Source organism: Suricata suricatta, chromosome 5 (assembly GCF_006229205.1).
Source record: "Suricata suricatta isolate VVHF042 chromosome 5, meerkat_22Aug2017_6uvM2_HiC, whole genome shotgun sequence".
Taxonomy (NCBI): domain Eukaryota; kingdom Metazoa; phylum Chordata; class Mammalia; order Carnivora; family Herpestidae; genus Suricata; species Suricata suricatta.
The window spans coordinates 58,216,886-58,243,330 of NC_043704.1; the positions used below are offsets into that span (position 1 = coordinate 58,216,886).

The 26,445-nt window shown below is 42.1% G+C and overlaps 1 protein-coding gene and 1 long non-coding RNA gene across 4 annotated transcripts in view; one reads left to right on the forward strand and one right to left on the reverse strand.

Annotated features, from left to right (window-relative positions):
* Window positions 1-6,278, forward strand: part of PLCXD2 (phosphatidylinositol specific phospholipase C X domain containing 2) — a 48,171-nt gene extending 41,893 nt beyond the window's left edge. For all 3 annotated transcript variants that reach the window (XM_029939286.1, XM_029939285.1, XM_029939287.1), the window contains exon 5: window positions 40-6,278. In XM_029939286.1, coding sequence (XP_029795146.1) covers window positions 40-199 — 160 coding nt within the window. In that variant the 3' untranslated portion in view covers window positions 200-6,278. The remainder of the gene's footprint in view (window positions 1-39) is intronic.
* LOC115291722 overlaps window positions 1-19,530 on the reverse strand; it is a 32,054-nt gene extending 12,524 nt beyond the window's left edge. Inside the window, exon 1 of the long non-coding RNA XR_003908640.1 lies at window positions 19,413-19,530. This is a non-coding gene — a long non-coding RNA (uncharacterized LOC115291722). The remainder of the gene's footprint in view (window positions 1-19,412) is intronic.
* Between the last annotated feature and the right edge of the window lie 6,915 nt (window positions 19,531-26,445).

A 26,445-nucleotide genomic window follows, 5' to 3' on the forward strand; every position in this document is an offset into this window, starting at 1 on the left:
GTCCTTTTAAACTCTGCCTCTGCTCTCTCTTTTATGCAGGAATCTTCCTGCCATCCTGGACTGGGTGAAAACCCAGAAGCCCGGAGCCATGGGTGTCAACATCATCACATCAGACTTCGTGGACCTGGTGGACTTTGCCACAACTGTCATTGAATTGAATGACCTCCTACAGGATGATAGAGCTTTGGCTAAATGCTGATTTTATTTTTTTTTTAATTTAACTTAATGTTGACTTTATTGATCCAGGCCAGAGTTCTGAAGGGTTTCCTGTTAGGATGGTCCCTGGGCAGTGATGGGGAAGTAGGAGGAGGGAGGTGTTTTCCCCTCTTCATTGGGCCATTTGGGTAAAACTACAGAGATTTTAATTGCATTTTTCCCAAATGAGACTTTTAAAAAACTTAAGTCCAAGGGAAGAAGCATATCTCATGTGATCAAGGTCAGGGTCTCCCCGGTGGTTCATGAGATTGGATGTAATATGGAAATGGAGTCTCCAGGTTCTATTGAGTGTCCCCTAATTGGCCCAGTTTCCTGTTTTCTTCCAGGATATTGTATTTGAGCCTGTGAGAAGATGAATTAGGAAGGCATTCTTAGTCAAAAGAATGGCTCATTGCAGGTGTGGATGGCCCTATGGGGGTGGCTCTAACATCAGCCCGGGCTTTGAGGGGGGAAAAGGGCCCAGCACCAGCTCTCTCTGGCATGTTGAATGTCACCACCTCTTCCCTGAGAGAGTGAGACTTCTTTGCCACCAGGCTGTTCCAGCCGTAATCTGTTCTTCCATAGCTCATGCTTGGGAACTTGTCACCATGATTCTTTAGATGAACAGTACACATTGCCTTTGGTATCAGAAATGTGTTTTCCAGTTTTAAAACATTGATTCCTTTCTATTTCTATTGGCCTCTTATTAAAAGTGAAAGGAACAATGGTGGAAGACCCTTTCAGCGTGGGGCCCAACAGGAAATAGACATGCATGTTTGTTGCTCGCCAGATTTCTTTGGTTTAATTGTGTAGCTTTCCCAAAAATGGCTGCCAGGTAGACTACTGTATCATTTTGGCAAAGTCCTCTTTGAAGAATGGGATCTTCAAGCCAGATCTTGGAATTGCATTACCTTGTTGTCTGCCTAGGACTCGGTCTGTGCTGTGAGACACAATGCTAATGGAAGGCACCTTGTCTGTGACACCCGGGAGGCAGACACAGGATGCATGGGAAAGTGCAATGGATTTAAGGAGGAAGCTCCATGTAGGTTGGGAGCTGTTCTGTAACTCCTTGAAAACAAGACTACCTCGGGGACATTTAGAATGATTCGTATGTCATCAAGTCAGAAATACTCAGTTATGGAACATTTCCAGTTTGTGTCTTGATTGTTCTACTTTCTGCCGGTTGTTCTGAGCCTGCTAATCACCACTGCATGAGGGCTTTGAAACTCAAGAGGGGATGTTTTTAGCTGATAAGAGCTACTTATCTATAAAGAGTCCTCTTGTGTTTTATTTATTTATTTATTTATCCATTTATTTATTTATAGATTAAGTATCCTCAGTGCTTCTTACCTCAAGAGCACTCACAAAGGAGCTTCCTGAACTTTTTTCACCCAGGCCTGATGCCACCCTGATCTTTCTCCCTTCAGTAGGACCATGCATTTCAGCACTGTGAGTGACCTCCGATTCAGCTACAGATGTCACCATCCCCCTAGTCATGCTGGGACAGCATTCACGTGTGGGTGTGGTCCAGACCTGAGAAGCCACTACCAGGCCACGCACTGGGTCAGAAGATACAATAAGTCATGAAGAACTCTCAGTTCTTGAGGAAGACTCTCTAGTAGAAGGTTGAAAAGGGGCTGGAAACAAAACTGGGCATGGAGCGTGTATGCACCAAGGCTCCTCAGAACTGTCTGAGGATCCCTAAGAAAAGGTCAGCATCTGGATTCTTAAGGAAGAAAGATAAACATGGAATCCTGGATGGATGTGTGTATGTGTGAAGACCGTTGGACCACCCCCCAGGAGCTTTCCATTTCTACTCTTCCATGCTCACAGCTGGATCTCACATGTCTCCTGCGATGGCGGCTATCTGGGGGTGAGCTACCAAAAGCACACCCCCAAATCTCGGTCTTCCAGCCTCTACTCTCTGTAAAATAATTTAATCCCTGACCTCCAGTTTTCGCAGTTTGAGGAGGGCCACAACACAAATGCCTCTGGGAAAATCTGGTCTAACTTTTCCTGTTCTTGCATTTAAGCCTCCTCTCCAAAGAGGTTTCTGGGATCGTATTGTCAAATTTTTGAGGGCCTTCTCTGGAAAGGAGTAAGAAAGAAAGTGTCCTCACTTTCTCTGCTTTTCTTTGATTCTAATATTAAACCCCAGTGACAAGCTCCGAAATCCTTGGCCTTCCCTCAGGGCTTGATTTGTGTGGTCATTGTTTCAGTTTGGTCTTAGTTTTAACTCTTGTTCCATTGCTAGGGACTGGATCACTTCCCCTCTTTTAAACCTTTGTTACTTGGCAAAGAGATCAGGAGGCAAGAGGAGAATTCTTCTGCTCTGTTTTATTTGAGCCTCAGCTTTGTCCAGGTGTTTGGTGCTATGAGGCCAGGTGTGTTGGCAGGGTGTCTACACAGGATGCCAGTGACACCCAAGGGCTGCTGACTGTTCAGTGAAATGTTTACTTGATCTTTTTCTTTTTGTTTTAAAATATATAATTGCACTTCACTTGGGTTGTGACACTGGCGTGCACCTCAGTGTTTACATGGTAGGAGGAGGGTCATCAAGTGTGTGACACAGAAGCACAGAAAATGGTCCCAAGATCATGTGCATGGAGTCCTGCTCTGTTGTAGCAAAGGCAAGGGTTCACTCCTTCATACTGCTTTGGGTTGCCACCTTGGCTTGCATTTTGAAATTCTACGGGAGTTCTGGGAGCTAGGAGGATTATTAGCAGTTCACCCTTGATAAACACCCTTGAATTGGCAGAATCATGCTCCAGGAAAAAATTGTTCACTGTATTGCAAAGGATATATGCATTCTGCTCTTGGATGTGAGGCCTAACAGGAGACTCAGTGATGGGACAGAGGGAGAGAGACATTAGTTCTATGATTCATTCTACAACTGCCAACAATAAAAATGGTTGACCCAACCACATCATTCATTCTCGTGAGATCAAAGAAGCCTACAATACTCACAGTTCACTTCAAGATCAACAAAAAAGCTACTTGATTGAGCCAAAGAGGGCTTTAGTTTCATAAGATTTGGGGCCACAGTTATTCTGAAATGGAGGGTGAGTTTTTCATGAGCAACCTGGGCCATTTGCCACATTTCCATGGCTCTGTGGCAAAGGGACAATCACAGGTTTCAGTTAGATTGGAGCAATGTTTAAAGGCTAGAACTTGGAGCCTGTTAGAGGTGCCCCTCTGGTTTCATGGGCAGAAAAGATATCCTTAGGGTTGGAGAAAGAAGTCAAGATGGAATTGATGGAAGGGAATGATAAATTATTTAGGATTAAATTTTATATTATCAACAGGCCTAAGGGTGTCATGCCAAAAGAAAAAAAAAAGGCAATATGCTGTACTAGACTCTCTAGTAATTAAGTGTGGTTATTTTCCTTACCACTGAGACCAGACCCCTGAATTCTTGAAAATAGTTAAGCCACAGTCCAAACCCAGGATTTTTATATAAATTCAAAAGCACAAGATCTGAGCCCAGGTCATGACCAATCTTAAGAATCCTGGCTCTCCTTTCAGGACCTCATATTCATATCACAAAGGTTATGATTCTGTTCAAGAAGACAATGTAGTGGAGCATTCTAGAATTAAATGCAGTTTTGTGGTGGGTCAAGATTTTCTATTTCTGTTTTTCTGAATCCCTCCATAAGAAAGTGCTCCCTGAAGAAACATTATTACAACCTGGCAAGAAAGCATAGTGCTAAGCTAAAGATGGAGAAACAGAAGAAATTACGACTGAAATGAAACCATTTCTTTACATGGAAGCAATAGGGCTACACAAATTCAGACCATCTTACAGAATGAGTTCATGCCCCATTTGAAGTTTTTGGAATGTTCTTTATTGGCTAACTGCAGATTTTTACTGTTAGGTTCTGGGAAATGGAACAGCCTAATGAGTGGGGCTCAGCCATGGGACTTCTCTCTCATGGCTGGGCAAGTAAGTGACCCTGTGCTAAATCCACCTGGGTTCCTTAATCTGGAATAGAGATGTTGTCAGCTACTTTAGTGATGTTCTTCAAACCTTGGTCATGTAGCCCCCCCAAGTGTCAGGTCCCTTACGGTTAAATTAAATGCCTTATACTCCAGGGATGGGGTATACAGTTATGGTAATTCTTCCTGGTGTGGCATGTGTAAAGAAAGACTGTTTGGGTTCATTCCTCAAAAGTGTGGTCTAGGACAACAGAGCTGATGCAACATTGGTGCTGTAGACATCCATTTAGGGAGATGAATAGAATTGAATGAAATCTGCTGACACACTTGAGTTCCTAAAAGGGGGGCTTTCCCAAATGCATGCTAAACAGTCATGTTATGCCAAAAGGAAGTGAATAGAAATTGATAACATCAGATGTCCATATGAACAGGAAGTTTGTTCTGTGTGGCATAGAAATGGTTGTCCTTCTCAATTCCACTAACTTTGTAGTAACTCCCTCACCCCTCCGCCTCAGACTGCTTCCTAGTATTCGCCATTATGGCTTTGTCACTCACAGATGTTGCCTTGGGACACACAGGAGTGAATTGAGTAGGTGATGAGTGATTTAGCTGGAAACTTCACCCTAACTCCAAATGGTAATAAATAGTTCTTTACTCTCCCAAGAGACCTATATCTTCTGATCTTCTGGCTACGCCGGCTTCCTACAAGAAATAATGATACTAAAGGTATTATATTGCTGAACTGGCCCTTAACCTGGAAGAATATAGTACAAAATGATAAGATGTTGTTGAAATAGCACAGTCTTAAATGCTCTAAAAGTAGTCTAAGATAACTCCTTCTGTCCTAGTGGATATAGTGTTCTAGTCTTTTCTCCAATGAAACTTTTTCTTAGTACTTTTCAAATTCCTCTCTAAGCCACATAGTTTGGATAAAATATTTTTCTTCTCTTTGCTGGGAATTCAATCCCACAATCTTGAGATAACCTCATCAATAGTCTAGAGGTGTTTTCCTTCTCATTCCTTCTGATCTGCACAGAATACCACTCTCTCCTCTTGGCTCCTGGCCATTCTTGATCATCTGCTGATTACTGTTAATAACAGAATACTGGTGAAATTCACACATATAGGCACACACATTCACTGAGGCCCAAGCTCACTCTTATCACAGTGGTTATTACTGCTCCTTACTGGTCCCAAATGTGTAATTCTGCCCCTGACATACATACATGCGTGCGTGTATACACACACACACACACACACACACACACACACACACACACAATCTGATTGGGGCCCAGAACTTGGGACCAGTACTTCATTCAGAGAGGAAGGGCTTGCTTACAAGCTTGGAGCCCAATGAGAAGCACAGCACTTTGAAGTCAAATACGCCTTCCTTTGCTTTGTATAATTGCAGTTTTGACATACACTATTGCTTTATAGCACTAATAACACTTTGGTCATGAATACATAGTATGAACATGATAAATCTTAGAACATATTCTAGACCCGGTGGTACCTTGCTGCTATGACACTTTCTAGTTCATACCCCTAAATTAATAAGCATCACACACAGACTGTGAATGCAGTGTTTGTACTGTGTATATGCCAAGTGTCATACTTAATCTCACTGATCAGCAATTAGAAAATACAGAGATTGTCATAGTAAAAATAAGTCTTGGTCAGTTCAGATATGATATGTGAATCTGATAAAGACTCTATTAGATATTATGTTTGTCCTCTATGCTTGTTTTGTGTTACAGTGCATGCTGTTTGCAAAGTTAAGTAAAAAATAAAATAAAATAAGAATAGTAAATTGTACCAATTTTAAGGTTAGAGTTAAGTTTAGTACTTAACTTATATGCTGCTTAGTACTCTGAAATGTATTTTGTAGCTTAATTATCTTATCCACACACATTTCACTTGGCTTTTCACCCCCTAGGAAATAATTGTTCAAATATATCTCTCCTTCTTTCTTGTAACCTCTATCATTCTGCTTAATTCAACCTGAAACATTGTAAAGCCAGATTACCTCATTTTAACTGTGAAAAAAATTAATAGGTATGATGACATTATGTCTTTTCTTGTATTTTATTTGAACTACTTAAATAGGCTTAACCCTAATAATAAATATCAAGCTTTAGCAGGTACTTTTCCTTGTTTCTCTGTACATTTTATTATTGGCCCACTTCTGATCTTTTAAAGGGTATAGACTCAGCATCAATAAAATATCTTATTACACAACATTGGATGAAGACAAGACATATTGGAGTTTGCTAACCACGCCTGTGGTCCCCAAGATGAGCTGCACAAAATGTGCACACAGCCCTGTCACCCAACCGTTTCCAAGCTTCACCTCAGCACTTCAACTATTTCTGCTAGACATGGGCCAGGTCCTGTATCCACGTTCTCACCTGACCACCAGGGCCAGCCTGCATCACTCTGTGTGATTGCCAAGTGCCAAGATAGAACAATACAGAAATGACATGTTTTTGCACACACACAGTAAATAAGAGCAGGCGTCTGATTTGTTGGCAATGAAGAGTGCAATATTTTCCTCATTCCTAATTCTGTTTAGTAGAATACCTGAGCCCACTTAATTTCAGTGACTTTCTCTTTTTGCCCTATGCCCTACAAAAATAATGGACTGAGCTGCGTATGAATTTAGCAGAGATGAAATTAATTCTAAGTAGTCATTCATTTCACATAGTTGAATGTTACAGTGGCTAACTAGGGAGAATTCTATTTCTGTTCAAGTTAACATAGCAAAGAACACTATCATAGATTTTTCACCTGTAATTTTAGTTCGTGTTTAGTAAATCTGCCATATGATCTTCTGATGGGCTTTCATAAGCACACTTTCAATCATCTGCATTTGCTTTTAATTAAAAAAAAAAAAAACTGGTACCATGAAGTTAGGGCTGGGTCCAAAAACCTGCATGGTGTATTTGCAAAGACTCTAGCACCTCAATTTCTGAACATACACTTGGGTTGAGACATTGCCTCTAAGAGAATGGAGCAGGTATATTGTGTACAAATTAATTGTTCATATTACAACTAGGCTATGAATATCCTATTGAGTAGAGAAGCTAAGGCAACAGGCACTTCAGAGATGCACAGCCCTGTGTTTCCACCTTGGCTGTGTCACATTCTGGCTGTATAACTTTAGACAAATGGAATATCTCTAAATATAGGATATTATTAGTACTACGATATAGTACTAATAACACCTGCTCTAATGAGCTATTGACAAGTCTACATAAGAAACTATACAGAAAACACTTCAGCAGAGAGCCTGGCACACAATAAATTCTCAAGAGTAGTAATTAGTCTTAGTATTGGGGGTGGCAAACTTGCACCCACCGCCTCCAAAGAGTACCTGGCACAATTCCTTCACATGGTTGACTACTAACTCTTACGTTTATTGCTAAATGATTTAGCAGGGGCTAATTAATAAGAAGGAAAGCAGATAAATTCAGAGAGTGAAAGAGAAAGTTGCACAATCACCAGACCAGGTCTGCACTGTCCCGAGAGTGAGAAGGATTCCCGCCCCTGCTGGTGTACCAGATGGTGTGAGGGGACGATGGCCATGTCCTTGAATAGCATTCATATCATCAATCACTTGATCGTCCTGATTAGTAGAAAGTCTCAACTTAGTGATGAAACCCCCAAACCCTTGTTTTTCTAGCAAAAACAACAACAACAAAAGCTGGCAGTATCCAGCTTACATTTCATATCATTTTGTGTGCATTGTATTTCTTCTATGGTTACCTTCTCTTTATGGCAAGTGATACTGGGTTTTTCAACAGTGATATAATGTTTCCTGTGAAGCTATGGGAATGGCCTTTGTTTACGATCCTTTCCAGGCTCAAAACAACCGTAGTTGATTCCACTGCACACTCTTGTCAAGAATTGGGTTGGGCCATGCTCTGTTCAAACATCCTTCACGAAATAAGGATATAAACAGACTGCTATTTGGGCTAGAAAACCACCTCTTTTTTCATAAGGAGACTCTCTTCATGTCTCCTATAGAAGTCCATGCCCGGTCCATGCTCTGTCTCCGTGCTGTGCTGCACAGCAGGAGAAAGGTGTCCGGGTCACTCAGTCCCACGGATGGCCACGCTGGAGATAGTGCAATGCAGAGAGCAGACCCTGCTTCTTTGACTTGGAAAGTGAGTCCTCTTCTGAGAATCCCTGAGGTTAGGATTCCTGGATGCTCTGGATTTTTGTTGTGGTTTTTTTTTTCCCTCCAAAGGAATTCTTGATCAGCAGTATGTTTTTTTGTTTATCCCTCTGTAGGTCTGATCCCTGTGACTGAAGGATTGTTATTATTTTTAAGACTTGAAACCGTTCATTCTCAGAGAGGGGAGAAGGTCACAAGGGAGAAACAGTGGCCAGAGCCCATGTGCCTCAAACCTCACCCTGGATGGCCTGGGCAAGTGCCAGTTAAACAGAAGTGCTAGTCAGACCAGGGTGTTTGCACAGCTGGGCAGTGTTTTGGGAAAGCATGGGTGGGGGAAGGGGACACAGAAGTGTCAGCCTCTGTCCAGTAGCATCGTGCAATGGAGAGAAGCCTTAGGCAGCAGATGGCTTTAATCTAAGGGGACTGGTGTCTAAAGAATGGGACTTATCCTGTGGAGAGAGGCCCTAAGCAGCAGAGCTCTTATTGCAAAAGAAGGCCACTGAAAGCTATTCTTTGTTTAACCTCTCTGCTTTGTGGCCTAATGACTTTCCTGTCTTAATCCTTAATGGGTGTTTGCTCAATCTGGGCCCAAGAGTCTCATTTCTAGGAAGTATAAAATGGATCTGGAAGTAGACATTAGATCACCTTTTGCAAAAGTTGCCCCCTTCCCCAACAACCTTGCAAGTTTAGAACGAACCTGCCATGTATCAGAGGGTTCAGCGGTCTATTCATTGGGGCCAGAATGCCCTGACATGACATACAAAATTTTGGAACTGGGGCACCTTAATGGTTCAGTCAGTAGAGTGTCCTACTTTTGATTTCAGCTCAGGTCATGATCTCACAGTCATAGGATTGGTCCCTGCATTGGGCTCCATGCTGGGTGTGGACCTTGCTTGGAATTCTCTCTCTCTCTCTCTCTCTCTCTCTCTCTGTCTCTCTGTGTGTATCTATTTCTCTCTCTTTCCTCTGACCCTCTGACCCTCTTCCCCTCTTCACTCTCTCTCTCTGTCTCAAAAAAGTAAAAAGTAACTTGGAACTATGAACTATGAGCACTCCTTTCTAATAGAGAATCCAGAGCTCTAATCAGACTCTCAAAGAAATCCATAATTCTAAGAAATTTATGTACCACCGTCTTTCAAATATCTGTAAGAATAAACTATCATTTCAAGGTTGTTAAGCAAGCAAAGATGGCTGACATGGGCTTGCTCTAGAAAGCCTTTGTCTTTCCTATTTAAAAAATTAACTGAAGACTCATATGGATTTGTGGACTATGGATGCTCTCTTTCAAGAGGTAAGTTGGATATAAGAAGATAAAAAGGAACAGACTAAGGAAGTCCAAAGGACCCTATGGGATGATAATCAGATGGGCTTTAGCAAGAGAGGGCAGTAGAGATGGGGGAAACAAGGCATGGGGGCAGATATGGGGGGTGGCTGGGTTCCCCACACAAGTCCAAACACCACATTTCAGAAGGAGGTGGACAAATTGGAGCCTTTCCAGAGAAAGGCAGCTAGGAGGGTGAAGGGCCTAAAAGTGGTGTCGTATGAGAAACTGGGGATGTTGTGTTTAGAAAAGACTGAGAAAGGGGTGCCTGGGTGGCTCGGCCAATTATGCATCAGACTCTTGATATCAGCTCAGGTGATAATCTCACAGTTTGAGAGTTGCAGCCCTGTGCTTGGGATTTTCTCTCTCTACCTCTCTGACCCTCCCTTGCTTTCTCTCTTATAATAAGTAAACAAATTTAAAAAAAATAAAGCTGAGAAAAACATGATGGGGTTATCTTCAAATATTTTTAAGTTGTTACATGACTGAGATACTAGAATCTTATAAATTTAAATTTTTTGTTTACCTATTTTTGAGAGAGAGAGAGAGTGAGCACAAGTGAGGAAGGAACAGAGAAAGAAGAAGATACAGAAAGATGCGGGGCTTCAACCCATGAACTGTGAGATCATGACCTGAGCTGAAGTTGGACACTTAACCAACTGAGCCACCCAGGCGCCCCACAGAATCTTATTTAGATGTAAAAGGAACCAAAGAACATTTGTCCAGGTGCTAATATTACAGAGAGAAAACTAAAAGCCAGAGATAAATGACTGGCCTAAGGCAAAGCTGGGACTAGAACCTGGTCTCTGAGTCTTCTCCCAGGGTCCTTCCCCGACATTTCCAACTGTCCCCTTAAGTGCCTGATGTGCAGGGAAGAACTAGGACCCATGAGTGACCATGTCAAGAAGGTAGAGAATGGCTCAATAAAAAGCACTCTTGTCTGAGATAATGAACTCACCATCAGGCAGAATATTTCTAGGAGAGTAGTTTTCTATTGCTGTTATAATAAGTCACCAGAAGTTTAGTGGCTTACAGCAACACAAATTTATTACCTTTCAAGTCTACAGTCAGTGGTCTAAAATGGGTCAGCAGGGCAGCGTTCCTTCTGAAGGTTCTAGAGGAGACCTCATTTCTTTGCCTTCTCAGCTTCTAGAAGCCACCTTCCTTGGCCAGTGGCCCCCTCCTGTCTCTCCAAAGTCAAGAGAATAGCATCTTCAATCTCCGACTCCACTCCTGTCACCATGTCTCCTTTGATTCTAGCATCCTATGAGGACCCCTGTGATATAGTGGGCCTGCATGGATAATCCAAGATAATCTCCCATCTCAAAATTCGTAACTTGATCCATCTACAAAGTCCCTTTTACCATGAAAAGTGACATATTCACAGGTTCTAAGGATTCAGACATGGACATCTTGGGGGCCTCTTCAGCCTACCACAGAGTACTATGAAAAGTGCATGGACATTGGTACTGGTTTTAGAACAATGAGTTCAAGTCCTGATTTAAACACCTACTCATTGCATGACTGTTACCCCTTTGAGCTTCTGTTCCCTCATCTATTAAATAGGAATAAAAGGTCAAGGTTCAAGTAAGTGGCAGCTATATTTGTTCAAGAAATTTCCAGATGATTCTCACCATATGGAAATTCAATAGAAGAAATTCTGTTAAATATGAGATTTGCTAAAATGACTTTGAAATTCCATTCTGAGTTTGCTACAAGAAAAATAAGTGAAATAAGAGGTATTTCTCCCCTATATTCCTGTCTACTTCACAGATCCCGTTCAAAGGTCACTATTTTTATGGATGATCAATCGCTCACAGATCTCCTTTCTGCCCCCACAGTGCTGCTATCTGATTCTGTCATCCAGATCTCGGGTCGGGTTTGAGCAGGACTGAGAACCTGGACTAGTCTGTAATGATTGGCCAGACCAGGCAGCTGAAGCCAGCACAGGTCCCCTCCTTCACATCTGTCAACATACCTGGCTGCAAGCAAGTTGCAGCTCGTGACCACTGTACAGAGGGACCAGAGAAAGCCGGAGGGGAAGTGGGGGACACCTTGATTTTTGTGCTTGAGAAAAAGTGGAAGCCTGTGCTGACGCTTCTTACCTTCATCCCAAACTCTTCGACAAAGTTTCAAACAGTCGTGGGCCACCACTGCAGCGTCAGGAAGGAAGCTGAGAGAAGAATCCAGATTCTAAAAGCAGCAATCAAGGTAGGTGATCTGTCTAGTCATGGGCCTTTCTCTCAAGATCACAAGGGAAGCATTTTGCCCAGCCTGTAGCCAGAGCATCTCTGATGATGGTCTACTGCAGAAAATGTGTGGGTTGTGAGTGCATGTCGAGAGAATTCAATCATTTGTCTACCAGCGTATTCTGCAAAGTGGGTTGTGTTTTTCTTCCATCTTCTCTCCCTTTTGAAAACTGTTGTTCTTCTACATATTTCAAAGGCTTGGAAAGTTTTCTACCTTTCGTCATAAAAATGGTGTTTGTGATTTCTTGAAATTCTTCCATTAGTCATGACTCTTCAAATATGGTTTTGTTCCAGATTTTGTTGGCATGAGTTCTTTCCACTTTCAAGATATACCAGGACAGTTTGCGTTATAATTCTGAGAAACACACTGTCTATGCAGAAGGCTTTTGAACTCAAATGAGAGGATTTCCCAGGCAGCCAGGGGCATTATTCTGTTTTGGAATCTAAAGAGTTAAAAGTCTTCAAATTGCTGGAGCAGAATCAAGTCTATTTACCTAAGCTTATCACCCAGGGCAGCCAGGTCAATCATTTACTGACGAAAGGCTGTTTCCTATGTTTGACAGAAGACCGCAAAAGCCCATGCCTGATTATCTCTATAGAAGAGACACAAGGCAATGTGGAAGATACTGTTCTCTGCAGCAACAGCTGACCAGAGACATTTTTATCCTACACAGGGTAGTAAATGCCACAGGGTCCTTCCTAGCTCAATTATAAATAAACACGAACAAGACTCACGCACAAACTGAATACCTGATGTCACCTCAGGCATAAGAGCTTGTGACTTTGGAGAAGCTTTCCTTACTTCTAGAGGTCCGTAGAGAAAAAATTGACTATAGAACAAGTTACTAAGTGATTCTTGAGGAGGAATAAGATTATTACGTAATCACCAAAAACTATGGACTTTTTCTCCTTCAGGTCTACACATTCCAGAAACATGTTAGTTTAATAAACATTTAGATCTGAATACAACTCCTCCAGAAATGTTGTCATATTGTTTACCCATATACTTGTCTGGTCTGTGCAATGGTTCCTAGATCTTATAATTTTGGAAGCCTGGTGATAGCGAAGCCCTATTTTTCTGAACTCCCTTTAGGAAAGGGATTGGGTAGTTTATTGAATTAGGTAATGTTTGACACTATTTTTGCCAATCCTTTATGGAACTGAAGTGAACCCCCTGTGGTGCGGTTTGTGGCCGGAATTTTTATGTGGTTCAGGCAGTTAACTAGATGCAGGAGTGTAGGCCAAACGGAGGGTGGCCCGGACACAAGTCCCATGTGTGATTTGGGGTGAGTCTGTGGCTAACTCCCAGGAATGTGGTAAAGAATTATGGTAACTGATATATTTTGGTGAAGATATTAACTCTGTAAAATGTTAAGTGTGCATCTGGCTGGTTTCCAGAGAATGTTTGTAGATAATCCATATGATGGAGATGGTTTGGAAGGGGGAAAAGTATGTCAGAGCATTCCAAAGCATTGGCCAGATTTACCCATAATCCTTTAGGCCGCCTTGGGAACACATAGGTCTTATCTATCCCTTCACTGCAGCATCTGGAATAGGCCAAAATGCTGGTGGCCCTGGAGAATATATCCAGTTTTTTTTCCCCTATTCCATACATATTGGATGTTAGGTGGGGGGAGATTATTCTCGGGATTGACCAAACTAGATAGACAGTATTAGTCCTTTTACAAGTTAGGAAATGAAAACTCAGAAGTTAATTCAATGTTACTTATTTTTGAGAGAGAGAGAGAGACAGAATGAGCGGGAGAAGGGCAGACAAAGAGAGGGGGCAGAAGATCCAAAGTGGGCAGTTAGCCCAATACAGGGCTTGAACTGTGAGAGTCACGTGAGACACAAACTGTGAGATCATGACCTGGGCCGAAATCAGACGCTCATCCAACTGAGCCACCCAGGTGCCCTGAGCCCAGAAGTTAATTGATTTGCTTAAATTTACTCAGTCAGAGGCTGAGCCAGGATTTTACCAAATCCTGCCTCATTCCCTATCCAATGCTTTCTTTACCAAGGCCGTCATGGAGTTAAGCAAATGCAGGAATATAAATTATGGGCATGTGAGTGTTGGGAGGGCAGTCACCTAGGAATGCAAGGCTGCCTAACAAAGTCAGAGGTTTTCCACTGGCCCTCAGATGTGCCATTCCTGAAGCCAGCTGGGTACCACTATCACCAAAACGCCAGCATGGACTAGACTAGACCTTCTGTGAGGGCAAGTAAAGGAGCCAACAGGCTGGGAGCAGAGAGAAGTGTTTCTAGTCCCAGGAGTGATAGTTGCTGGAGTCTTCTCAGTCCTGGATATGTCTGAAGTAAACCCAAGAAAATTTTAGGCTAGATCTCTACCCTGTTCTATTCCAGACACTCAAATTCATGAGGCCCAACTTAAGTACAATATTTGATTTCCAGGGAAACAAATGACACCATTCCAATCCTTCTCTGGGTATGAAAAATAAAATAATTACCATTTCCCTTCCCCTTCATCTAAATCCGAGGGATCGGGGCAGAAAGAGGCTTAAAGCAAGAGGAAACTTTGGCAGTCTATCATATCGAGTATCTGCAGCCCAAAGAGGCCCATGTCAGCTTGGAGTCCCAATGGCTTATGGGTGTTCTTCAAGCAGTGAAGGAGTAAGACACAGCAGCAAGGCTGCCTTTTCTCCCAACCTCCATGTCGGTTTTGTTTGGATACATCCTAAAAATTCCATTAGCTGTCTGACAGAAATTCCAAAGCAGCCACAATTCCTGAGCATTTACAAGATCAAGATAAAGAAAGGCCATCATGAAATGTGGTTGGCTAAATGTCTCTGAACAAAGAGTTCCTTCTTTTTCCAGACCCACCTCATGCATACCTAAGCCTGTGATAGCAAACACATTACAAATAGAGATTGCATTGCCAAGGCCGCTGAGTACCCTTTTCTGGGGCAGCTGACCCCGCAAGAATTGCACTCACATGCCATCATTTTTGTTAACTAAAACATTAGGATAAAAAGGAAAAGTGGGAGCTGAAATATAAGCCCTCATAACCACACTTCACCTTTAGCCAGTGACTGTGACGTCCAGGAAATGAACTCCTGCCCTTTTATCTACATTTAAAAAATCTAATCCTTTTAACAAGCTTATGCAATTTGCTCAGCTCTCATATATTGGACAGCTAGTATGATGAAGTGAAATTTGAGTTGGGGTCTGCCTGGCCAAAGCCCATGTTCCTTGGCACTCTGTTTTGGGGAAAATACTCAATAGTATGTATACAATTTGTATTTTAAGCATAAAAGAGGACGAGTCCTTTCTAAATTGTTAGCTTGGGTCCTCAGAACACATATTTATGACTCCTTCAGCCAGGCGTTCTTGATGCTCTACAGGCATAACACTCAACATCACAGTGGTTTTCCTCTCCTCCAGGAAAGCAACAAGAAAACACACACACACACACACACACACACACACACACACACACACACAATCGCATTTAACGTCATCATTTTCATCCCTTTCTGAAACTGTGAAAAAAAATTGTCCTTATCTCTTGGTTCATGAACATGATTTTGATTGATTTTAATGTAACATAGAAACAAATCTTTTCACTTTTTGCACCAGGAGTTTTTATTTCTGTGAATTTCTCTCTTTGGGAAAGTTGAATATGTCAAAAGTTCCTAGTCTGGTGTTATTTAACTTCATCACAGCCCTGTAAGAAGGGTGTCGTGAGACGACATCCGTTCAGATAAGGAACCTGAGACTCAATAAAGGTGAGTGCCCTTCTCAGAGTCACTCTGCTAACAAGTCCCATAGGTCTTACGATTCCAAATTCTTTGCTCTTTTTTTCCCTAACAAACAAGCAGTTCCCTGGACCCTTTAGGTTTACAGATGGTGGGAATGGGACAATACAAGCAATTTTCAGAAATTAAAAATGCCAACTGACTACATACCCTGTTCTCAGGCTACTCAGATGTTGATTGCTTTGCTTTTGGCTGACATTCTGTCAGGTCAGTGTGGTAATGTTGTTACGCTAATTACATTTTCATTACTCAATGAAGACACTACTTGATACTTAATAAAATCTGCCTTCAAGCCAAATTCGTTTAACGCATGTGCCCATAAGAAAAGAAAGAGATGGAAGGAATTCTTGTTGAGAAAAAGTTAAGAAGTGCTCTCCTCTCTTCGGCTGAATGCCTATGGGACAGTGTATGTGTGGGTAGGGGTGACAGGGCCCTCATGGTGTCTCTTGATATACACAGTTCCTTTCCTGGTGAACTCTATGACCAGATGGTGTGTCTTGTGGGTCAAACAGTTGCCAAACAATAGGAAACCTAAGGAAATCCTTCTTCAGATGGGGACTCGGTCATGGGTGTGTCCCTGATACCAATAGAAGCCAGTTAACATGATAGGAAGCATTCTTGTGCTCTGTGAATTTCATTTCAGTCCTAAGATGCTCTGAGAGGTCTGGGAGCCCTGCATCAGTTGTGCATCTGGAGGGGACTGCTTCAATGGGAACTGCTCCCCGTGGCCACCTGACTCTCCCTCCCATGTGACGTCTTATATGTGTCCTTTCATTGGGGTTAATGTGCATTTTCATTGCACTTTTTGTTCCCATCTCCTTGTCCTCAGAGGGGCTACGGTTGTTGGTGCAGGAGAACCCGTATATCCTGGGAAATGAGCAACCAGAGAGAATGAAACTTTTGCTCTGCTCCACACCAACTTCTTCCCCTCCTCTCTCCACAGTTCCAAGGTTAAGTTTCCCTTGGGAGCAGTTAGGGAACTGAAGGTCACAAGAAGCTGGCAGTTCATGGTGCCTTGGAGGGTTTCCCAGAAAGCAAAATGAAAATGAGATTGTTTCCACATAAGAACTCTGTATTTGGAGGACAGGATTCAGTCTGAATTTGCAGTTTCATTGTGCACTTAGGTAACCCCCACAAAGTCTAGTTGTTTTTCTTTTCCGAAGTCAAAACAATATCAGAAATACTTCCTGCAGAGAACTCTAGGCAGAATTTTCTTTTTGTCATTGCTGAGCTGTTTTCAAGGATTCGTATCTTAAGATAAGCCTTATATGGTGTGTTTGGCTGTGGCTCTTGCGTCTTTCTGCATAATAATAGTCTGTCCATGGGGCCTGCTTTATTGTAATTTCATTAGATTTCAGTGTAAGCAGCTGGAAACTTGTGGTTAGTAAGTGAGCAGGTTGCAAAAACCAAAAAGCAAAATATGAAAAACAAGCAAAACCAAACAACAACAACAACAAAACCCAGAGAAAACCCAAAGGCCAAGCAAAGATGTTGCAGTGAAAGAGAAGATGGTAGGTTCTCTGTGACCTGAAGAAAGCCCATCCCTCAATCCTGAAAAGGCTTACCCTCAAGTTCAAATATATGTATTCCACAAAATTTAGCTTTATTTCCTGGGCAGGAGTCCTGAATATAGGCAAGAACCAATGGCTAGACTTCCCCAAATCTGACTGTTTGCTATTGAAATTTATCTCATTTTGCTTCTCTTTGCAAGATGGAAAAGGCTTCAATAAGATGTATTATGATAGAATGTAGCTGTGTTGGCAACTCATAGTCCAACTAATAGAACATTAAACAACCCGACAGAGGCATTCCGGTCCTGACTCCACCATTATTTTGCTCTGTGGGTTTTAAATGTCTTGGTGGTGAGTCAGTTTTGACTTGTTACTCTCGGCATCTTCCCTGTAACCACAAACATTCATTGATGGGTCATCCTCAGTTCTGCTAAAGTCACTTAACTGTTTTCTAGAAACATGTTGGGCACTATTTTCAAAACAAGATTGAACAATCTTGAAAGTTTTTAATTTATCAAGTGAGCCAAGCCACAGTCTCCTTAGAGTCCCCTGTTTGGGTCTGTGTGTAAAAGTATGTACTTTTAATTATTTGTACAGTACTTCAAAGATTACAAATTCTTAATAAATATTCATTGATGGTAATAAATTAGTAGAGGACTGGAGATTTTTTAGAGAAAGTGATTTATTTTTTTTTAAGTGTATTTGTGACAGAGAGTATGTGTGAGAGAGAGTAGGGGAGGAACAGATAGAGAGGGGGAGAGAGAATCCCAAGCAGACTTCATGCTGTCAGTGCAGAGCCAGAACTCATGAACCATGAGGTCATGACCTGAGCCAAAGAGCTGGATGCTTAACCCAATGAGCCACCCAGGCGCCCCTGTAGAGAATGTGATTTAAAAAAAAAAGTTTTGTCATTGCCTAGAGATGACTAAAGAAAGAATGAGAAGGATCAGCCTATTGTGTGGAGGGAATGGTGTGTTGAAGGTACCTCGTGCTCAGGACATGCAGTAACAGAATGGCACAGCAGATCGGAGAGACTGTTTTTTGCTTTTTAAATTTTTTATGTTTATTTATTATTGAGAAAGGGAGAAATAGAGCCTGAGTAAGGGAGGGGCAGAGAGAGAGGGAGACACAGAATCTGAAGCAGGCTCCAGGCTCCTAGCTGTCAGCACAGAGCCTGATGTGGGGCTCAAACCCACAAACTGTGAGATCAGGACCTGAGCCAAAGTCAGACGCTTAACCAACTGAGCCACCCAGGTGCCGCGATAGGAGACTGGTTTTGTCTGATTCTGCTACTGCTGCAGCTGACTATGCAACACTGAGCAGATCATGTCAGCTCTCTTGGCCTCAATTATCTCTTTTTTTAATGGAGATAACGGGGTGGGCGTGTATTATTTTTATGGTCTCTAGTTTTGATATTCTGTATTCTATGAAAAGCTAAAAAAGTTAAGCATGACAGTTCTTTTAAAAAGAAATACACATATGGTTTTCATTTCTCTTGAACCACTTTCCCTATCTCTCAGGCAAATGAACTGGTGGGAATTAGAAACTGCTAAAAAGATCTCAAGAACATGGGGCGCCTGGGTGGCTCAGTCGGTTGAGTGTCCGGCTTTGGCTCAGATCATGATCTCATCGTTCGTGGGTTTGAGCCCCATGTCAGGCTCTGTGCTAACAGCTAACTCAGAGCCTGGAGCCTGCTTCCGATTCTGTGTCTCCCTCTCTCTCTAGCCCTTTCCCTGCTCACGTTGTCTTTCTCCCAAAAATAAATAAAACATTAAAAATTTAAAACAAAACAAAAGTCCGAGGGGTAGGCATTGATCTTTTCTGGAGAAGTCCACTCAGTTGGAAAACTGAAGACAAGCACCTCTGAGTCCTCTTGTCCAGCTGCAACCAAATCCAGCACTGACACTCAGCTTTGCCACACCTGTGTCACTAATGTGCCCTCCAGTGAGCAGGCGGTCATGACTATCATCCTCCCTTTGTAAACAAACAACAGCCCTTAAAGGTGACTCGACTTGCCCAAAGTGACAGAAACATGGCAGTGGGTCAGATGGAACTGTGTGTGTTGGTGACATTACAAGCAAAAGGCGGAAGAGTGAGAGACATATCTGCATCTCCTCTTAAGTTCACAAAGCAATGGTCAAGGGCTCTGGTGGAGCTTTAAGTTTGCGTTGGATCCTGACATCATTCTCCCCTTCCTGCCCCTCCCGGAGCCCCCTCCCAGCTGCCCTGCCCAGAGTTACTCACCCAGGTTGTTGGAAACTGGGTGCCTGCGCTCATGTCCCTTCTTGTAAGCTTCATGAAAGGCAACGGGTAATGAAGAGAAGGCACAACAAGGAAGAAGAATGCATCAAAGATCTTCCCTAAGGCCCTGAACTGAAAGGGCAGTTTTCTTGGGAGAGGCTCTGATTTCCCTCTTATATTCTGCAGAAATGAATGGTCATCAGGTTGACTGACAGAATTAGGACATTCTTTCCAAGCATGGATAATTTTTATTTTTCATCTCTGGGGTTATTTCACTCCTCTCTGCTCTATTTCTCCCATAAAAAGGAAAGAATAATGCTTGCTCACTGTGACAAGGAGAAAGTAGCCCAGGGCAGGACTATTCAAAGGAAACTGCTAATTGCACCAAGCACCAAGCACCAACACATGACTGGAAGTGCTAGTAAAGAAAGCATACAGCTCATGGCCCACATGGGTTTACTTATCACTTTGGACCCATGCCCAGGGAGCTCTAAGGCCCTAAAGAACCACACTCACAAGTAATGGAGAAGAACTTTTGGCCCCCCCAAAAAAACACTGAAGGAAATTAGGCATCAATGGTCTCATGCTCTCAGCATGAGGCTACATCACTTTGCTGCCCATTGTTGTCCCTTTTTAAAAATGGGAAGGGTGCCTGCGTGGCTCTGTTGGTTAAGCATCTTACTCTTGATTTTGACTCAGGTCATGATCTCCGGGTTGTGAGACTGAGCTCCACATCAGGCTCTGTGCTGTCAGATTCTGTGTCTCCCTCTCTCTCTGTCCTCCCCCACTCACTCTCCTTCTCAAAAATAAATAAGTAAACATTAAAAAATGAAACATGAAAGAGGGAAAGACAACCTTGATTATTATCAACAAGAGATATCTAGTAACTTTCCAGGTGATGGTGGAACACTGTGAGTACAGTAAGAATAGACTGGATTCCTGGCAGGGTCCTCACATGACTTTCTGTTGTTCTCAACAGAAATGTTACGAAGTCTACTCACCTATTTCTAATATCTAATTGACTTCTTCTCGGGTGGGCTCTTGGGGGAAGGAGTGGGTAACACGGTAATGTATAGTTGATACCGTCCACAGCCATATTGGCTAGACTCACTTTTTAGAAGCCACAAAACAAACAAACAAACAGCAAAAGTCACCCTTGGGTTACCCACCAAATACATTCAGCTAAGGCAGGATGGGAAGAAAATAAGCTTATGATTCAAACATGTACTACCTCTTCATGAGGCCAGAGAACCAAAATGGCACCTGATTCCAAGAAACATTATCAATGTCAAATGTAGCTGAAATATAGACCTCACTGATTTAAAAACAAAAACAAAATAGAACAATCAAGTTCTGAATAAACAGTGCTGAAACCAGAGACCATCCCAGACCTTTTCTAATGCTAATAACCAAGTGGCAAAGCCCCAGTTAGTCCTGTCTCAGGTTCTTCTACAGAGTTTTTGAGCACACCATCACTACTTGAGTTGAACTGAATTCCCAATGTTGAATTGGGTTCTTCAGCCCTGTCAGTTTTCTAATAGGAGAAAAAGCATTTCAGAAGCAATATAAAGCTCTGTTTTCCTATTTTTCGAAAAGCCAGCTGGCCATTCATACACCTACCCATAATCCTCACTAACTGTATAGTCAGGGGAACCAGAGTCCATAAGTATTCTGTCTGTGCCCAAGACTCTGCCAGACAGTGAAGGTAAGGAGGGGCCTATCCTGTAGAGATTTTCCAGAAAATGCAGAAACTGTTCCCATAATCCCATTTTTTACTGCCCACTAGTCTGAAAGGCAGAGACAGCATTTTAAACAGAGGATACTTTCATACTATAAATCTTCAGGCATTTGGGGACACCAAGTGTTTCAATGTAATTGTGGTAAACGTAAAATAATTTACAAATTGTGTGTGTGTGTACATGTGTGCAATGCATGGAAAGAATTTTAACATGAGAAAGGCATTAGATCAGTTTTGCAAAAAGAAAAATCTGTTATCTCAACTATTCCTGGATGTATGTTACACAAATCTAGGTACTGGTTTAAGTTCTGGAATTAATTAGCAAGTGTCTGTTCAAAACATGGGCTTAAAAGACTTCTATTGATAGCATAGCCCTTCTCTAAAATTGCTGCAACATATTTTGATCATTTTTAGAAAAAGCACGCTATAAGCAGGTTTGGCATGTAAAACATTCCTTTGAGATATCCAAATGAATCTCTATATTGAATTTCACATCTTCAAGTAACTCTTGGCGTGCCAGATTTTATATCTCATTACCATATTATTTAACATGATATTTAAATAAGATTCACCAATGAAATTTGAGTAAACTGATCAATGGACACAATGGCCTAAGCATTATCTGGTTGCACGGTGTGCTTGGCCCATTCTCCAGACAAATTTTTTCTCCTATTCTGCAGACAGGCTCTCTGACTATGTCTGGTTATGCTCAGTCTTTGGCTGTTCCCTTAAAGGGATTATCTGAAGGTCACCATTTTTCCTTTTAGAATGACTATCTAACATAATTTCCACTGGGATACTGCTATTTTTCATATAAATTTGTATCAGAAGCCATTAATTCCCACTTGCCCAGAGCCAAGGTCCTAACAGCATGTTGGAATCAAACATTTTCTATTGTTCTAACACAGAGCCAATAAAAAGACATTTATAGAGTGCCTAATATATGCTTCACCCTGTGTTACGTGCTATAGACACAGAAAGGAGTGGCTCACTGTTTTGCCCAGAGGAAGACAGACATTTCATAGAGCAACTGAACCAATAAGGAGCCAACACATCAATGTGTGAGGCATTAGGGGCAGTGATAATTGAATGCAGCACGGGAAAGTTCTAGATAGATGCTCAAGAAGACCTTCAAAGAAGTTGAGGTCTAAGTGGTGGTTTAAAGAAAAAGAAACTAGGATTTGATTCTTTCCTTTTCAAGTACTCAGACTTCAAAGAGAAGGCAATTTCCTTTCAGAAATTTGTCTGAATATCCTAGGAAGAAAAAAATGCAGATGTAGAGATAGTTGCGATAGCCATGACTCGGGCAGATTTGATTCCCTGGAAAAAAGAAGGTAAGAGAAGAGTCCAGAGAGATCCCTCTAATTGAAAGTCAGGAACAGGGAGAACTAAACTTTACCCTAAAATAGAGTCTATGCCTCATTTGCATTCCTTGAACTTGGAGCTTTATTTTAGAATCATTCTCTGCAGCCCAGGCCTCATATGCTTTCCCAAACCCTGGGGAGATTTGCCTGGTGAACTATCTTGTTATGCATCTGATCTCTACTCAGGTATGACTTGAATTTATTTATCCTGAGAGCAACCTTACACAGGAACACAGAACAAAACATTGGAGAAACAGCAGAGGAGTCTTGTGATGTCAGCAGCCAGCACCAGTTTGGAAGCTCAAGGTATAAGGAGAGGGATAACCCACCAGTACCCATCCCACTGGCCTCCCTTAACATTGAACTCCAACTCTAACTTTAACACCATACCTTTGTAGCAGGAGATAAGTTAAAGGGCAGGCTTAGTAGCTTTCGATGTAGCCTGGTTGGAAATCCTTCTCCATTTTCTTAAGTTGACTTAGGTAAATCTTCAGTGTGTAAGTGAAATTTTTCACCATCTTAAATAATTCATCCATTTCCTAAAATTGGACCAAGAGATTGTGGAGTTGTCTGATTCTTTTAGAAACTCAGATCATAAATCACACTCCAACCTACATGATGGTTTCATTCTTTCATCCGCTGGAAGGAAGAATATATGTAAAAGTTAATTAGGATAGATTTGACTAATAAATACTAATACTTAAGTAATAAATACTCAAAACTCCTTTTACGTATACTATAAGGAAAGGTGAAAATAAAAATGGTGAACAGGAAAGTATATTTGCAATATAAATAACAGGCAAAAGTTTATCCCTAGAGTATTTACAAATCCACAGCAGCAACCTCCCAGGAGAAAGCTGGGTGGAGAATGAGCTAGCAGGTCTAATCATTTGAAGAGCTGTTTAGTCACACTAAAAATGAAATAAAGGCAAATTAAACAATGAGATGACATTTCCTTTGTATGGGGTTTGCAAAACGAAGATAATACGAGGTGAGCAAGTGGGAAGCAGGTTACTTCCACACACTGTGACACAAGTGCGCATTGCTGCAACCCCTTTTTTTCAAGGGCAGCTTGTCAAACCAACAAATGTCTTAATGTGGGTAATTTTTGACCTAGCAAATTCACTTCTAGGACTTACTTTTAGACAATAGTAGAAGGATGCGTAAAAATTTTTCCACAGTACACAGATATCTGTGTAAGGCTTGTTTACAGCAGCAAATTCTGAAAAGAGCCTAAATATTCATCAGAGAAGGACTGAAGGAATGCACGCACACACATGCACGCACACACACGCATACCTGTGGGCACCGTGCCACCGTTTCACACAAGGAGTTCCATCTAGCGGCACTGGTTCAGGGACTGAACTCTGTCACTAATAGATCTATGTTTAATGTATGTCTACCAGTTATGAGCCATGTAACCTGGGTAAATCATTTGACCTCTGTAAGCGTCAGTATCTCATTGTTAAAAAGGAGGACAACACTACTACCTGTGTCTTAGGATGGGGCTGAAGGGTAAGAGTATGAAAGGAAAGTGCTCAGACTGCCACCTGGCACACCCCGGGCAGAAGGGCCCAAGTGCAGTTGGCGACCAAGCCTCTTGACTCCATACTCTCAGTTTCCATGCAAAAGGACTAACTAAGCAGACCCCAGGTTTTACCTCTTTTTTTTTTTTTTATGTTTTATTTGTTTTTGATACAAAGAGAGACAGAGCATGAGCGGGGAGGGGCAGAGAGAGAAGGAGACACAGAATCTGAAGCAGGCTCCAGGCTGACGCGGGGCTCAAACCCACGAACGTGAGATCTGACCTGAGCCGAAGTCCAACTGAGCCTTAATCAACTGAGCCACCCAGGCACTTTGATCTTCCCAAGACCTATTAAAATAAAAATGTTTAAAAAAAGAATAAACTTAGAGAAGACACTGTAAAAAAAGGAACAATCCAATCAGTTTTCTTTTGTGATTGAAATTATTACTGCTCTTAAAAATGAATGGACTGCAGGGGCTCTGGGTGGCTCAGTCGGTTGAGCATCCGGCTTCGGCTCAGGTCATGATCTCACGGTTCGTGGGTTTGATCGTGTGTTTGCACCCTGCGTCCGGCTCTGTGCTGACAGCTAGCTCAGAGCCTGGAGCCTGTCTTTGGATTCTGTGTCTCCCTCTCAAAAATAAATAAAACGTTTAAAAATTCTTTTTAAAAATGGATGGACTGGTAAACAATATTGAAGAAGTTTTTTTTTCCAAAATTTAGAGCAAAAAGACATTGGTGGAATGTAGGATGAAAGATAATTAAATAGTAATAATAAAAATTCGAATAGCCAACATATGGGGCACCTAGGTGGCTCAGTGGTTAATTTCTGACTTAAGCTCAGGTCATGATCTACTAGTTTGTGAGTTCAAGCCCAGTGTCGGGCTCTGTGCTAACAGCATGGAGCCTGGAGCCTGCTATGGATTCTGCATCTCTCTCTCTCTCTGCCTCTCCCCCTCAAGAAACATTAAAAAAAATTGTAATAGCCAATGTATACGAAAAGCACTTGAATATGTGTCACTCACTGAGTTACACCCATTTCATGCATTATTTCCAACAGTTGCCCCAGAAAAATCTGTGAGGTGGCCAGTAATAATACTATTCCCTCTCTTTACATTGGGAGAGATTGAAGCATTAAGAAATTTAAAAAATTTGCCCAGGTCACAACTAGTATGTGGTGGATTTAGGATATGCACAGAGCCACTGTGGCTCTGTGCTAGATTGTTTCTGTCCCCAGGGCATTTCTGCCACCCCTGCTAAGGCCTTTCCTGCATCACAAAGAAACAGGAAGTGCATTTCAGAGACTGCCCTCCCCACATGGTTTCAGGTTAGAGCCTGTGGTGGGTACCTGTGATTTGGAAGGTCCAAAAGAAGAGGACTTATGCTAAGGAGCTGTCGCCAGCAGATACATGAGCAGAGGCTGCCTGTGAACTTTGAGGCAGCTTCAAGATGAACATCTAGAGAGTCTCATGCATGGGGACTGCAGACTGAGCTAGTCAGTGACAGTTCAAGAACTTGCCCTCTTCCAGCCTTTCCAATGTTTGTTCCTTGTATTAAAACATTTCCTACTGAAAAACACAGAAGGGCTTTTGTTTTCCTGATCAAACTCTGATTCAGGTGCCAAACACTGAGACCCAATCCAGGAAGTCCCATATCTAACTAATAAATGTCCCAGAAACAGCACAGAAAATTGAAGGGAAAAAAGTATCCCTTTTTACCAAGTATCCAAAAGTAGACTCTCCGCCCTCAGAAGTCACAATACTTAGATTAAAAGAGCCATGTACAGAAGAATGAATTTGAAAACAAACAAAAAAGGGGCGCCTGAGTGACTCAGTCAGTTAAACGGCCCTTTTGATTTCGGCTCAGGTTATGACCTCACACGGGTCATGGGTTTGAACCCTGGGTTGGGCTTGGGCTCCACACTGACAGTGCAGAACCTTCTTGGGATCCTCTCTCTCCCTCTCTCTCTCTGGCCCTCCCCCCTCACTCTCTCTCTCCCTCAAAAATAAATAAACTTTAAAACGAACAGGGGCACGTGGGTAGATCAGTCAGTTGAGCATCTGGCTTCAGCTCAGGTCATGATCTCACGGTTTGTGGGTTCGAGCCCCGTGTCAGACTCTGTGCTGACAGCTAGCTCAGAGCCTGGAGCCTGCTTCAGATTCTGTGTCTCCCTCTCTCTCTGGCCCTCCCCTGCTCATACTGTCTCTTTCTCAAAAATAAATAAAACATTAAAAAATAAATAAAACAAACAAAAAAATGAATGAAACAAACAAAAACAACTAATCAACCTTGTGATATTTTAGAATGCCAAAAATTAAAAGAATAAGAGAACATTCAGAGAGGGAAAAAGAAAGAAACCTACGAGGAATGTTAATTAGACTGGTTTCCGACAACATCATGGAAGGTGCTCAT